The 16,573-nt window shown below is 38.8% G+C and overlaps 1 protein-coding gene across 1 annotated transcript in view; it reads left to right on the top strand.

The window, feature by feature from the left end:
• The window catches only part of LOC131929438 (mitochondrial inner membrane protease subunit 2-like), an 86,414-nt gene extending 70,092 nt beyond the window's left edge, over positions 1–16,322 (top strand). The window contains exons 4-6 of the mRNA XM_059285647.1: positions 14,111–14,176; positions 14,373–14,475; positions 14,800–16,322. Coding sequence (XP_059141630.1) covers positions 14,111–14,176; positions 14,373–14,475; positions 14,800–14,958 — 328 coding nt within the window. The 3' untranslated portion in view covers positions 14,959–16,322. The remainder of the gene's footprint in view (positions 1–14,110; positions 14,177–14,372; positions 14,476–14,799) is intronic.
• Positions 16,323–16,573: the final 251 nt, after the last annotated feature.

Raw genomic sequence — 16,573 nt, 5'->3', positions numbered from 1 at the left:
CCAAATACACATGGCACAAACTAAATAAAGCGTTTCCAAACTAAGAAACTCTCATTAGTGAGGCGGGATCTAGTTCTAAATGGATGTACAAAAGCTTTTACAGAAATGTAGGTTTCAAAATAAACGTATATAAGTAAATACCTGTTTATAATTAGAAGATTTAATAATGAATAAGCATAATGTATAATACTACGATTTATTAAAAATATAACACATATTAAAGCGTTGAAAACAGTTAATGCGTTGAATTTTCAATTACTCTAGTTATTTCCCATGTTTAAAATTTATGAAGTGAAGGGATATAAGCACTACGTACCTTCCAAAAATGTTATACGAACATTTACACTCATAGTAATCGAAAAATAATAGGAAATTTTATTTATAATTTATCATAAATATTTTAAAAAGTAATGTTAAATTCCGTATCAATTCAGTTGTGGCAAAAATAAAATAAATGATTTTTAATTTAAAATTTAAGTTTGAATTGGAAACTCGCCCTGTATAAGAAACATAACTCGATGACTATCAAGAACTACCTATGTCATTTAATATAATCTATTAACACTGCTAGTTGGTTGAGTTATAGGCCTGCTTAAATCTATTCTGTCGAAAATAAGGTTATTCTGAATCAAATGGGTGTAGTTGTATTTGGTCTGTCCTATTGTTACAGGTCAATATTTCTGCACGAGCATACCCGCGCCGTAAGCATACGCCGCTGTTTTATTTTCAACTTTTCAGGAATTCATAATTCACTACCAATGCTGCGGCTGAAAATATTTTGCTTTAAAACACTATCCGTGAAAGCGGCCGTCCGTGACGACAGTTTACAGACGACAATGAACAGTTATGGCAGAAATTATTACCTCCCCTTTTTAAATCTAAATTATCTGCCCCTAATAGCCGACCCGGCTCTTCGATTGTAAACATTTGGGGTGAACCTCAGCTCACCTGGCAGGTGGGGATGAGGGTGGTGGCTAAGCTGCGCGATGTCTTCTTATGGTCCCCATGAAAATAATTATATATATATACGAGCCGACCCGCGGCGTATGATACGCCGCGATTTAGTTGTTTTGTTTTCTACTTTTCAGTAATTCATAATTTGTGAATTTGACAGTACCAATGCTGCCACTGAAAATATTTGCTTTTAAAACACTATCAGTAGGTCGTTAAGGACCTTTCCCCCAACCCCTACCCTACCCCCCCCCCCCGTGAAAGCAGCCTTCTCTTAGTTACCTCCCCTAAGTTTAAAATCGTTTCAAACTACATTATCTGCCCCTAGTAGCCGTCGCTAAACCCGTCTCTACGAATGTAAACATTTAGCGTGAACCACAGCTCACCAGACCATGTGGGGGTGGGGGAGGTTGATTTATGCCTAGTGAAGAAGAGAGGGGACTGCAAGGCGCGCTTACAGCTTGTTTTCTAGCGTCTCCCAGAAGATAATTATAAATACGAGCCGACCCGCGGTGTATCATACGCCGCTATTTAGTTGTTGTAGGAAAAAAAACTTTTTTATTAGGTAAAGGGGAGAGATTATCGATTCATTATTCAAAACTGAAACTTTTTGAGATAAAAGACCAAGGGAGGTCACTGGCGTGGATTTAAAAAAAAATTATCGCTACGGTCACTTCTGAAAAATTATTCTGGTGATTGTTTTCATTCATAAAATTTGTATTTGGTGAGCTAACTACAATACAATTTACAAAGAATAAGAGGGTTTTAAATTCACATTTAATATTACTACTTTCCTTACTATATGAGCACTTTTTTTCTACAGTAAATACGACGTGAAACGTTACTATATATGGGTTTCACGTTTCTAGGTCGCTTTGAGATATTCAGCTATATCCATATCTCATTAAAAATTGACCAATCAGAAAGGCCGTATCTAAGCCCACCCAGGCTCTTCCGTAACGCAGTCAGGTGCGCGGTGAATACTAAAAATTCAAAAGAAGACAGGGGCAGATAATGAATCTGTCTTGTTCAACTTTGTTTACCATATGATTAGCATATTTTTTTTTCTTCCATTGAATATTTAATGCGGGCGTTCTTTGATCTCTGTCGCACACATCGAATATTTGATTCGCGTTTAACATTTGTTTTATTCAGGCTTGAAAGGGAATACCTGTGTTATCTGCTGGTACGATCTTCCTCACTGTGGTGTGTGAGTGTGTGTGAGAGAGAGAGAGAGATCTGGGAACAGATACCCGTGGTATTGTTGTGGCTGTGTGGCTGATGTTTGCTGGGTGTGTCTGTGGTGTAACGTGTGGCGACATGGTGTTGGTATAATACATCGTGTGGTTATATGGTGTGTCTAGAGTACTTCGTGTGGTAACATGGTGTTTCTGCAGTGGTGACACGATCTGAGTAAAAAATACATCGGGACATGGTGTGAGTAAAAATACATCATGTGTGGACATGGTGTGAGTAAAAATACATCGCGTGTGGACATGGTGTGAGTAAAAATACATCGTTGATTGGACATGGTGTGAGTAAAAATACATCGTTGATTGGACATGGTGTGAGTAAAAATACATCGTTGATTGGACATGGTGTGAGTAAAAATACATCGTGTTGAGACATGAGTGTTAGTAAAAATACATCATGTTGGGACTTGGTGTGAGTAAAAATACATCATGTTGGGACTTGGTGTGAGTAAAAATACATCGGGACATGGTGTGAGTAAAAATACATCGTGTGTGGACATGGTGTGAGTAAAAATACATCATGTTGGGACTTGGTGTGAGTAAAAATACATCATGTTGGGACTTGGTGTGAGTAAAAATACTTCGTGTGTTGACATGGTGTGAGTAAAAATACATCGTGTGTTGACTTGGTGTGAGTAAAAATACATAGAGTTGGTACATGGTGTGGGTAAAAATACATCATGTTGGGACTTGGTGTGAGTAAAAATACATCGTGTGTTGACTTGGTATGAGTAAAAATACATAGAGTTGGTACATGGTGTGGGTAAAAATACATCATGTTGGGACTTGGTGTGAGTAAAAATACATCATGTTGGGACTTGGTGTGGGTAAAAATACATAGAGTTGGTACATGGTGTGGGTAAAAATACATCATGTTGGGACTTGGTGTGAGTAAAAATACATCATGTTGGGACTTGGTGTGAGTAAAAATACATCATGTTGGGACTTGGTGTGAGTAAAAATACATCATGTTGGGACTTGGTGTGAGTAAAAATACATCATGTTGGGACTTGGTGTGAGTAAAAATACATCATGTTGGGACTTGGTGTGAGTAAAAATACATCATGTTGGGACTTGGTGTGAGTAAAAATACATCATGTTGGGACTTGGTGTGAGTAAAAATACATCATGTTGGGACTTGGTGTGAGTAAAAATACATCATGTTGGGACTTGGTGTGAGTAAAAATACATCATGTTGGGACTTGGTGTGAGTAAAAATACATCGTGTTGAGACTTGGTGTGAGTAAAAATACATCATGTTGGGACTTGGTGTGAGTAAAAATACATCATGTTGGGACTTGGTGTGAGTAAAAATACATCGTGTTGAGACTTGGTGTGAGTAAAAATACATCATGTTGGGACTTGGTGTGAGTAAAAATACATCATGTTGGGACTTGGTGTGAGTAAAAATACATCATGTTGGGACTTGGTGTGAGTAAAAATACATCATGTTGGGACTTGGTGTGAGTAAAAATACATCATGTTGGGACTTGATGTAGGTAAAAATACATCGTGTATAGCGCGATGAGCCACTGTTTGGGTAAATAAGGTTGAATGCAATAAATTATTTTTACAATAAGAAGCACGTATAGTAATTTATCAAGAGCGAAAGACTGTTCCGTAACATATATAGTAGATGGTGGGGCGGGGGGGGGGGGTGGAGGAGGAGGAGGGACGGATGGGCAACTGGGCAATCGCATTTGTCGCTAGCAGCTCTCAGTCTTAACTTTTTACGACATAACCGAGTTTTCCCCCTTGAAAGTTGGAGTGCGGAGATCCATTAAAAAACGTCAAAGAAAGACAATCTAACACTCGCATAGACCGTCAAGGGAAGACAATCTAACACTCGCATAGACCGTCAAGGGAAGACAATCTAACACTCGCATAGACCGTCAAGGGAAGACAATCTAACACTCGCATAGACAGTCAAGGGAAGACAATCTAACGCTCGCATAGACAGTCTGCACGGCGCTGATGTTTATATTTGAATCTTTGCATAGGCGAGTGGTAGAGCATGGGAAAAAATAACGTGTGTAGGCCATATACGCTTTACATAAAACATGGATAAAAAAGTGAAACTGGCATTTTCTTCAAAACCCATGGTGAATATGTGCGATTTTTACATTCTTACACAACTATGGTAGATAATTGAGACTTGTATATTCCTTACACATTAAGATTGATAAAAAAAAGACCACACTCCCTGCCCGTTTAGTTTATATCCGTGACACCTTCACACAGCCCCTAACACCATCCTCCCATACACAACCATCCCCCCTATCAACACACCATTTGACACTTCAAAAAATTGTGTCAATAGCTTCCAACATTAGCCTCCTAGACATGCAGTGCGCTGGGGGAGTGTCTAGAGAAGGCCAGCTAATTGAATTTGTCGACGTCTTCAGATGCATTTCTTCTTAGTCTGGGTTAACTTCTTCATTAGAATCACATCTGTTTAGTGGAGAGAGGGGGGGGGGGGGGGGGAGGGGGGTCGAGTGGATGTAGCATAACAAAGATAAATTCCTGTCTTTTTTTTTTGCATCAGCTATGCAAGTGATGTCATCATAATTTAGCCTGCTAGCTCTTGAACTATTTTTTTTTTAAATATATGGTTGACTTGCATCATACAGAAATGCGGCTAAGACATGTTTAATTTTTTTGGGACGCTTGTTTATGTTGAAATAAAAAAAAAAAAAAAAAAAGTTAAATGACTTGGTCCTTACACAACATTGTGCATCTATCCTGTTGTATCGGTCTTCTGACAGACGAGTTTAGCCATACCTCTTGTTTATAGTTCTAGTATCGCCTACTAAGTTTAACTTACGTGTCAGATATGGTAAAGGCTAGGGTTTGGACTAGAGGTCATAGCTAGAATATTGTCATCAGCCAGGCCGCTATCTCGTCTATAAGGTATAGTAAAATAAATGAAAGTGCTAGCTGCTGTGAGGCTTATATCAATTGTAATAAAGCATGTTGTGTTAGTATTCTTACAAATTAAGACATTAAACGGTACAGTGGACGTTTCGACCCAAGGTCTTAGTCAGCAGTGTTTCTTCCAGACTTTTTTCTCCGGGGTGGGGGGGGGGGGGGCACTTGATATTTTCGGACAAGATTTCCGGGGTGGCGGACACTGGTAAAAGTATACGTTTTCTATATAAATTCCCTTTTGTTCGGTGGGAAGGGGGGGGGGGGGAGGGTGGTGGTGGTGGAAGAAACTTTGTTCGTCAGCACACAATACTGTAGAAAGACGACTAAAAACACAACTAGTGACATAGTTTTTGACTTAGGTAATGTATGGCAGACGGAGTGGCATGGCGGTAGAGTGATAGACTGCTAACCCGTTAGTCTAGAGTTCGAATCCTGGATCAAGCCAGTAGACCATCCCTGAGTCCACCCAGCTCTAATGGGTACCTAACTCACGTTAGGGAAAGAAATTGCGGCTGTTCTTAGTGCTGACCTTTATATGCCGAGTTCACAGAAACAGGTGAACCTACTTCATTTGCCCATAGACCGTCAGGTTTGGATTGGGAACTTAACTTAATGTGCGGCTGCTTTCAACCAAGAAAATCGTCATTTTTTTTTTAAATTTCTATTACAATTATTGGTATACACACCAGTGAAATTTTCGAGAACCCATCACGGCGTAACCCCCAAACCCTTTCTCCCCCACCCATCCTCCCCCATTTCCCCCTCTTGACACAGCCAATCAAATCTCACCCTCCACCATGACCCAGCCAATCGTCAGCCGAGCTGGTCCGTGGCCACCCACGTCTGCGCATGTCATGACGTAAAGCGGTTCCACACCTGCACTGTCTTCTCCCCTGTCAACACAGGCAATTACACTAACTACCAGCTCCTTTTTTTTTTTTAAAGGAAAACATTGTTTCAAAAATCTTCCAAATTCTTCTTCCTCAGCGTGTTTTTTTTTCTCAATTTTTTTTAAAAGGTTAAATTGTGGGATCTTGTCCAGATAAGCTCCACCAAAAAAGTTAACCCCCAACCACCCAAAAAAAGTATAAAAAAAGAGGATATTAAACTTGCACTTTTAGTTTTTAACCCTAACCCTGATAATTACCCTAACCTTAACCCAAGCCCTAGCCATTGTCCTAGCCCTATAAGGCTGGAGGTTGATTATATGGCGGGGCTTAACTTTTTGCTCTTGCACTTTGCATTATCTGAACAAGATACGAAGATATTGCTGTAAGGAATTGATGAGCCTCCACTTAGTCCATTAACAAACCGGCGAACTGTACTATTTTAGCACAGTGCCTTGTGTTACGGTTTTAAAGTGATAGGCCTACATCCTAACAACAATAATGACTGTTTCTCATTCTTAAGAATCTCTATCCTCCATCTTTTTGACTATTTCTCCGTAAGCATTGTATGTGTATCTGTGTCGTAAATCAGAAAATCTTAGACCTGAATCAGATGTTAGTCGGAATCATCTTTCCTACCCGACGATCAACGTTATACTGACAAGAATCATTGTGTTATTAACGATAAAGTTAACATTAATGTCTGTCTAGTATACGATTTATTTCCCATCTATTGGTCAGCCATTGTCCAAGACTTTATTCCCCATCTATTGCCATTGTCCAAGACTTTATTCCCCATCTGTCGGTCAGCCGTTGCTCACACTTCCGGTATACTCTACTGCTCACGTGACTGGTGAGCGAATCGTCATCGATTAGCTGTCAGGTCAGATTGGGTGCTCACAGCGAGTGGGGGGGGGGGGGGGGAGACGGCTCCAGTATCAGAAACGTTTGGGATAGACAGCTCCAATATCCTAACAGTTTGGGATAGGGATAGACAGTCTCAATATCTTGAAAATTTGGGATAGACAGTTCCAATATAAAAAAACGTTTGGGAAAGACAGTTCCAATATCCTGAAAGTTTGGGATAGACAGCTTCAATATCCTAAACTTTTGATATAGACCTCTGTGTTTCTGAATTAAGGGACAGGATGAATAGTATCATGGCTGAATTAATCGTGAAATCAGAACGCTCTAGCAAACTATCTCTCGCACATTGCTAAGACTAGCCTTGACACCAGACCTGATACCAGTTATACTTATCATGATACCAGTCATTATAGCATTCATGATACCAATCATGATATCAACTGCGATACCAGTCAAGAGACCATTTTTAACACATCGCATTTATTTGGTGGGGGGGGGGACTCGGGAAAAAGTTTATTGGTCTCTACTTAAAGCTGGGATTACGGTAAATATTCTACTTGGTCATGACTGAGTAGCCTACCGTCAAGTATTCTACTTGTTCACGCTTGCTGCACTCACCCGGGTCACGCCACGTGACAGGGGTCACGTCACGTGACAGTGAGCACGCCACCTATGCCGACGACGTCTTTGTTTGTAACCGACGCAGTGATTGGTCCCGTCCCCCCTCCCTCCACTAGACCGGAAGTCAGCGGAATTACAAGACTGCAGTGGCGCCAATTATAGCGACAGCCAGCAGGTGCTCTGTGGGCCTCTGATGTGATATGATCGCCGGGTCGCGTTACACCCCCTCCTACCCCCCCCCCCCTGCAGACTCACACCCTTCCCCGGGTCATACCCACATCACAAAGAGAAAAAAAAATCTATTCGCCGTAACCCTTTTGTGCGTTAAATTAAAATTAAAAAATTCGCTTCCTTTGGTCTTGTGAAAGCCAGCAATTTATCAAATGGCAGCTTTCTGGTGGATCGTGTGTGTAGTTGATTGGTTAGCTAGACACGCCCCCCATTTCATCCTGGAGGTTACATGTATCCACAAGGGGCGTCAAGACATGCGTTTACCTGTGTTAGAGGTGTTTTATATGAAAAACATCTAGGAAAATATTAGCAACTAGTTTATAATATATAGCTAAATTTTATATATATTTAATATACATACATACATATATATGTATATATGTATATATGTATATATATATATATATATATATATATATATATATATATATATATATATATATATATATATATATATATATATATATATATGCACAGACATCGTTTATCGTCGTATACTCAGCTTATTTCTGCTTGAGTAAACGTTCCAGTCAAATCTAGCCTGGGTTGTTTAAATAATTAATTCTGTCAGGGCCAGGACATCACGTGACTGATAACTTACTCACCAGCGTTACGTCGCTCACGCGAGCAATGCGCACGTGAGCTTGTCAGGTCTAAATCGCGTGCGTGAGCCAGTGGTGGAATGTCCTTTGAGACCGATTAGGTTTCATGTCTGGCATAGCTGAGATGTCTTGGAATAGTTGACTTTAAAACGTGAGGTGGTCTTAAGCGTTTGTCCTGTGTTTAGCTGGGGTGTTGTATTTAGCGTATGTCTTGTCTTTATAACTTATGTATTGTATTTAGCGTGTCTTGGCTTTAGCTTGTGTGGTGAATTTAACGTGTCTTGCCTTTAGCTTGTGTGTTGAATTTAGCTTGTGTTGTCTTTAGCGTGTGTCTCGTCTTTAGCGTGTGCGTTGCATTTAGCGTTTCTTGTCTTAAGCTGGTGTGTTGTCTTTCGCGTGCATTTTGTCTTTCAGATTTATTGTCTTTAGCGTGTGTCTCGTCCCTAGCTCCTGTCTTGTCTTAAAAAGCTTCTCTCAACTTCAATAGTAAAAAAAAAAACTTCCACCCTACAAACGAGTCACCGCTGTTCAATTTCCTATGTTTTTAATACAACAGAGGCATGGGTCATCGTGACACGCGGCCATCTTGTTCCTGCGCTAAACGTACTGACCACTCTATCACGTGATGGGGGTCATTGTTCAGTGTGCCAGACAGGGTCGTCTGTTGTCTAGGGAAGTTGCCAGAAAAAAAATATCCTGAATTATTTAACTCTTCTGTTCTGTGTTTTTTCAAGTGACTCATCCATCTATTTTTAGCACCAGTGACGTAGTTTGTATTGATTTTTTTGTTTCGACGCAATCTTAATTAACTCGGCACACAGTTATTCCTACTATAAGATATCATACTTCTCGTGTTTACATATATCTAAAGACGTATCGAAGCATTGGCGTAAATGATTTAGGAATTGTGCTTTATTAGAAAACACAAAATATGACATTCTCCTTCTTACCTTCCTCGTATAACGTAATAAAACATGTCCATCGACCCTTCAAATGTTGAATTGAATTAAAAAAAAATTAATCTGGTGTATCAACGTAATTATATAACCATTCTAAATAGGAGAAATAGCGCAAAAATAATGATGAAAAAATTGAAGCAGCGTTAATGCGTTATTAATCGTTTCTCTACAATACCCTCACCCCCCCCCCACACACACACACACACCACCACTATACAACAATAACAACCTACCTCCATACCCCACACACCACAATACAAAACAATGACAACCCACCTCTTTACCACTTCCATTTCTTATTATGTATACACAGTCTCTTATAACTGACTGTCTAACGTAGACTGCATCGAGAGTATTTATTTGGTCTTCTAGCTAAAAAATCCCTGGCACCAAACCCACTACTATCACCTCAGCTAGCACCTGTTTCTACCGTTTACCTGTGGTGCATTTACGTAAGCTCGATAGTTTAATTTACGTTCAGGTAAACTAAAATGAAAACCTATTGTCTTTAAAAAAAAATTAGAGTGCAAATATAACTAATTACTGTTATCTGAAAGATCAGGAAAAAAAATATAAAAGTAAAATTTAGAAGGATTACAGGCTGATGTCGTCTGGTTCGCTTGGCATGGTGATGAGCTGTTGTGTTGGTCTGTTAGTATCACGTGATCAGGAGGATATTAATAGAAAAGTAGGGGAGGTGACCATAAAGTTTATAGGACATAAAATAATCACTGTCACCTCTGTTATTGACTGGTTTTCAATTTAAAAAAAAACAACTGATTGCACCTGGCATTTTTTAAAAATAAAACTAATTATAACTTTTTCTTCTGTAAGGCTTAAATGACATTATTAAAAAAATAATTCCAAAATAAAGCTTTAAGCACATTTTGTTTTATTTGAAACAAGTTTGTCATGTTCTGCTCAGCTATTTAAAAGAAATAAAAAAAAAAAAAAACAACATCACGACGGTACTGATAATTTAAATGTAAAATGTTGTGATTTAAGTGGTTGACTTCGGGCAGATGAGACACGTTAGCTGGGGACAGCAACTCTTCTAGGAGAGACAACTCCAAAATCAAACAACTGCTGCCTTGTAGTTTGTTCTTGGTTGGACAAAGGCTATGGAAGCAAATCCAAAAAGAAAAGCAGGCTGAAATTGGAGTCAATTGCCTCAATGGCGCATAACCAGTTGACACTAATACTAAATGTGTTGGAGGGGATACCTTCCAACACTACAATTAAGAACGAAGAAGAAGAAGACGTGGTTGACCCAGTGATCCCCACATCCTACCCCAACCGATGAAAATCTCTCTAACGAGTTGTCGCTCGCTGGTAATGATTTTCTGATCGATTCTGCCCGTATTTTGAATGCAGAATTCGGTTACAGCTATGTCAACGCTATTATATATTTTTTTCTTAGAACATAATTGTTTGACAATAACGACATGGCATGCTAGACTGGAGTCACGCCTCTCCCGGGGTCGGGGCGCGCACGACACCCTCTCTTTTGTCCCTGAGCACTTGTTAACAGGGCGGTATCGATTCCCGGCGTCGTTTGTACCTTTGCGTCACGAGGTAATGGGCTCTTGTTAACCGGGGTGGGGGGGGGGGGACAGTATCGATTCCCGCCGGTATCGTTTGTACGTCAGTGTATCGTTGACTGTATTGATCAAATGCCAATTATGTCAGCAGCCCGTCTAATCAAGCAGTCACTTTCACCTGCGGTTAAAAAAGGGGGCGAGGCGGGTGGCTATTTTTGGTTAAATTTAGGGAAAGTGGCTATTTCTGGTTACATTTAGGGAGGGTGGCTATTTCTGGTTAAATTTAGATAGAGTGGCTATTTCTGGTTAAATTTAGATAGAGTGGCTATTTCTGGTTAAATTTAGAGAGGAAGGCTATTTCTGGTTAAATTTAGGGAGGTTGGCTATTTCTGGTTAAATTTAGGGAGGAAAGCTATTTCTGGTTAAATTTAGGGAGGGTGGCTATTTCTGGTTAAATTTAGGGAGGAAGGCTATTTCTGGTTCAATGGAGCTGAAAGCAACAGCAGTAAATATCATGTTGACTCGCATTTGTTTTTGTTCAGACTTTTTTTAAAGAGAGCTTATACACACAAATATTGGTTCTAAAGTGTTTATTGTGGTCGAAACTCTATGTGGGATGGAACACAAATACACACACCCTACACTCAGCAAACCACCTACATCCACCCACAATTTCAAAAGTCTGATTTGGTTTCTGTAACAGTAAACCCCACTCTCCCCCCCTCCCTTCCCACAAGCCTCGTATTTCCGTAGTCAATAAAAACCATCGTAGTTTTATATCTATCATATTTGTATGTTCGTAGCTTTAAAATATAATGAAAAAAAAAACAATTAGCTTTGTGGGCTACTTCAAAGTGATTGTTAATTAATTAACTCACTAATTAATTATAAACACAACTAAGATGTAATCGCTTATCAAACAAGCAATAGTTATCCATCATCAATCACCCTTCCCCCCCCCCCCCCCCCCCCCAATATAGCAGCCTAGACTAAAAGGATCACTAGAGCCGACTTGAAAGAAAATGCAATTGTCCCACATCAAAACTAACCAAACATTTGGCGCAGTATACGCTCCTCGTTTAGCCTGCAGGAAATGAGTCCTCATCACGTGGTTCCCGTGGACATGGTCTGATTAGGCGTGGCTTGGTCGTGGTTAAGCACAGCCGTTTATTGGCGGTCATTGATTTAATCAAGCCGATTTCAATTTCGATTGATTTAGTGTAGGATATAACTGATAGTTTTTGATGACCGTTTTTTTTTTTAAAGTTTGACTATCTTTTAGACGCCCGCGTTAGTGCAGTTAAAGTATTGATGTTTTTAATTCATCGGTTTATCAAAGCACCGTTATGGTCAAAACCCCGCTTTGGTCAAAACCCATATGGTCAAACCCCCGATGGTCAAACCCCCTATGGTCAAAGCACGTGTGGTCAAAGTTCCGCGCACCAGCATTCCGTACCTTCATACATCAAAGTGTCAGCGTATACAACTGTTTATTTAAGCAAACACCCGTCTACGGTAGAACACATCAGTTAATCCCAGACCACAGTAGTTTATTTCAGATCACATCTTTCTATCCCAGAACACACTGCTTATCACATGACACACCCGTCTATCCCAGAACACACTCATATATCCCAGAACACACCCGTCTATCCCAGAACACACCCGTCTATCCCAGAACACACCAGTTAATCTCAGAACACACCCGTCTATCCCAGAACACACCAGTTAATCCCAGAACACACCCGTCTATCCCAGAACACACCCGTCTATCCCAGAACACACCCGTCTATCCCAGAACACACCCGTCTATCCCAGAACACACTCATATATCCCAGAACACACTCATATATCCCAGAACACACCCGTCTATCCCAGAACACACCCGTCTATCCCAAAACACACCCGACTATCCCAGCAGACTATCCTAATCCTCACTATCCCGCCTCTCCTCCCACCAATCCCACATCATCTACCCACCAATCCCACACCATCTACCCACCAATCCCACATCATCTACCCACCAATCCCACACCATCTACCCACCAATCCCACACCATCTACCCACCAATCCCACACCATCTACCCACCAATCCCACATCATCTACCCACCAATCCCACATCATCTACCCACCAATCCCACATCATCTACCCACCAATCCCACACCATCTACCCACCAATCCCACACCATCTACCCACCAATCCCACACCATCTACCCACCAATCCCACACCATCTACCCACCAATCCCACACCATCTACCCACCAATCCCACACCATCTACCCACCAATCCCACACCATCTACCCACCTTGACCTGAACCGTGCCATGTTTTAAACATCAGCTTTGAACTCACTGAGTGACGAGAAAGAAAACAATTATCTCCACCCCGCCCCCCTTGTTTCATGTTTTGTAATTACCGACAACTGCTGAAAGACTTGGAGTGTAGTCACTTCAAGCTGAACCTATTGAGCAGAGTTACTGCCCCTGGGCCTCATCAAAAGACCTCTTACGTTTGTTGTTTTTGCGCTCAATTTGATGAATGTTAGTTTGTGGACCACGTGTGTACAAAGTTCTCACTTCTAGCAATATAAATAAAATATTAAAAATCTGCTACTGTCCCGTGGTGCTACAGCTATAGAATGCATGATGTTTTAACGTTTGTTTTATTGATCTAAATCTTCGTGTTCTTTTTGTTTAGTTAGCAAGTTTTGTGTGTATTTATGTTAGCTTTTAATTAGTTTTTTAGGCATAGATTTTTTTTTCCTGATATGAAAAACTCACGTTCGCTCCAAATGAAAACAAAACACTCACCAACGCGAATATCAGAACGATTATTTTCTAATTATTTTAACCTTGTACAAAACCAAAAACGCAAAACAAGAAAAATGGAAACATACAGCACACACATAAACAAAACAACAAAATCACGAACACCAAAGTTAAACATCAATATAAATCATATCTACAAAATTTGAAGAAAAAATAGTTTCTTAATAATTATTAGGCCGATGAGTACGTTCTTGCTAATGTCTTAAAGTAGGTATAATCAAAACAAATCTGCTCTTTTTAACGACAAAATATCTTTTGATTGCGTTAACTTTTGTCTTATTGCTGCATTACAATTGTTTTGAGGGCGGCTAGATCAAGTTTGTGAAACACATGGATAGTTTACGTTTTAGTGTAAGGAAAAGAACAATGTTAATATTTTTATATTTCTGAGTTATTTCCCTTTATGTTCATTGGTCTTTGTTTATTTCTTCCTATTAGCTCCCCTAAAGATCCCAGCCAGTGGTTGATTAAAAGAATTGTCGCATTAGAAGGAGATCAAGTCAAGTAAGTTTTACCCTCTGTTTATGAGAACATTAAATCTTCCTTAAAATAGTTTTTAAAATATTTTTGAAAAATACTTCCTAAACAAAACAAAATAAATAGCAATACAGGATAGCACTATTTTTCTTGTCAAATGTATTTTTGTTGAATCTTCTTCCTAAATCCAACAACTAATTAATAAATTGAATCTTGCTTCTAGAGCCAACAGCTGTTTTGAGGAGAATGTGGACATCCCTAGAGGTCACTGCTGGGTAGAGGGAGACAACCATGATTGTAGCATGGACAGTAACAACTTTGGCCCAGTAAGTCTGAGATGTCAAACTGTTATACTCTGAGGCCGGCCTAGCTGTTCTGTTAGTTAAAGCTGATTAGTTATTGTTAATTAGTGGAATTAAATTTTAGTGTAGTTTTTCTTTTTCATATCTCACTGCTATTTTATTTTATTTTTGTTGGCATACAGTTTGTTTTCATATTTTTTTATTTCTATATTAGATAATTTATTTTAATAATGTATGCTGTCCCCTGTCTATGTCCCTCTCATTCTTTCCTTGCTAGTTTAAGAATCCAAATCTAATATATTTGAAAGTCTAATCACAGCTAGTAATTTATCTTTTCAAACAACGCAGGTATCTATTGGCCTGATCACCGCCAAAGCCTCCAGAGTTCTATGGCCTCTAGAAAGATGGGGTCCCCTAGAGAAGAAAGACATCAGCGGAGGGCGTCTAACTGTGAAAGAAAATGTTGACAGGGGCAAAGTGTTCTTTGGCTGGGAGTCCTGGAAATAATTCTGGCAGTGGCATGTTGGCAGTGTCAACACTGTAGGCCCAGAGAAAAAGTGGCATTAATTTATTGATTAACATTCATCCATACAGTCTATGTGTTGAGCACTCGGATATGTTTAGGCATCGCTCAAAGGGTATTCATGTCTGGAATAATTGAAAGCATTATATCGGTTTTGAATGTTAGAGTACATGTTTCTCTGTGTGTGTTCATTTCATACTTGATATTGTGCCCTCCTGAGATTGACTTGTGTATTTGTTGAATGTATACATGAAATGAACACATTCATTTGATTTTTGTTTTATTTATTGCCGTTTCTTTAGTTAGATTATCAGTCAAGCAAAGTTACTCAGTGTCTGTGTGTAGAAAAGATTGAATTTTTGGAAAATATCCATTGAAGTAAAGACATTACAACTAACTGCAGCCAACCATTTAGAGATTTTTTTCTACCTTTGGCTACTCCAAAATATAGCTAAAATAATTTGTGATGGGGAGGCAGTAAAAAATTCTAATTCAGGATTTTGTTTTCAATCACATATATCTATCATAATCATATTTATTATCATATATATTCAGCCATGCAAATATCTCTTATTTAAAAAAGCACAAGTCTACTTTATTTAACTTAAATTTTTTTAAATCTGTTGGTTTTTTTCTGGCTTATCTATAAGCCAAGGTGAAGACATAGAAAAGCCACAACTCCCTGACTAGTTTTTCTATTCTATTTACTAGCATCAAGCATAACTTGACTAGAATAACAAAGTGTGCTAAAAGGTCATGTGTTTTAAATTGGAGTATGTTATTAATATTATAATGTATGTCACACCATTTTGTATGGCAGTCCTTTAAGTATGGCACAGCATTTTATAAAGCATTTAAATATGGCAGGCCACTCTTTTGTGTCACAACATTGTGCATTTATTTAAAGTACAACTGCTGAACATGTTTTTAAACCATTTTTTTAATGTTGATTACATTGCCAATATATTAAGTTGTGAAATTGAATTTAGCGTTTAGTTAGTAATTTTTAAAATTTAGTATTTGAAAGTGTGACTGGTTCGATCACACAGATTTGAGTGAAGTGTTAAATGAATGAGTGGTCAAAGTGAATTTTTGGATTTAGTGAATTTATTTGTTGGAAGATTTTTTAAAAAGTAATTTCTTCTAATTCTGATGAGCTGTAATATAAAGTATTTATGAATTCCGTGAATTATGTATTACAATGTTTTATACAGCATGTTGATCAGAAGTTTGTTAAGTAGTGTTTGATTGGTAGGTCTGAATGTATTTTTCAGTATAAATATTGAAATCAAAATGTTTGGTTTTAAATTTGTACTTGGTTGATCAGATTTATTTTTTTAAATAAAGGTTTGCAAATTTTTGTTATATTATTGCTTTCTGTTAGCTATAGAAATTATTAAATTTGTTAATGTTAATTAATTGCTTGATGTTCTCTTCTCAGGTAGGTTTCTTAGTTTTTTGTATGAGGCAAGAATACACTTACGTAATGTTATTGTCTATTCTGTCATTCATATGAACTGACCATGCACTAGATTGTGAACCATATCTAAGTCTACTGTCACACATTCTCTCTGTGAGGTGAATGTCAGCTCTACCCTA

Source organism: Physella acuta, unplaced genomic scaffold, assembly GCF_028476545.2.
Source record: "Physella acuta isolate Inbredline_101_S28 unplaced genomic scaffold, ASM2847654v3 ptg001628l, whole genome shotgun sequence".
Classification (NCBI taxonomy): Eukaryota; Metazoa; Mollusca; class Gastropoda; family Physidae; genus Physella; species Physella acuta.
This window is presented reverse-complemented; position numbering and strand designations above follow the sequence as displayed.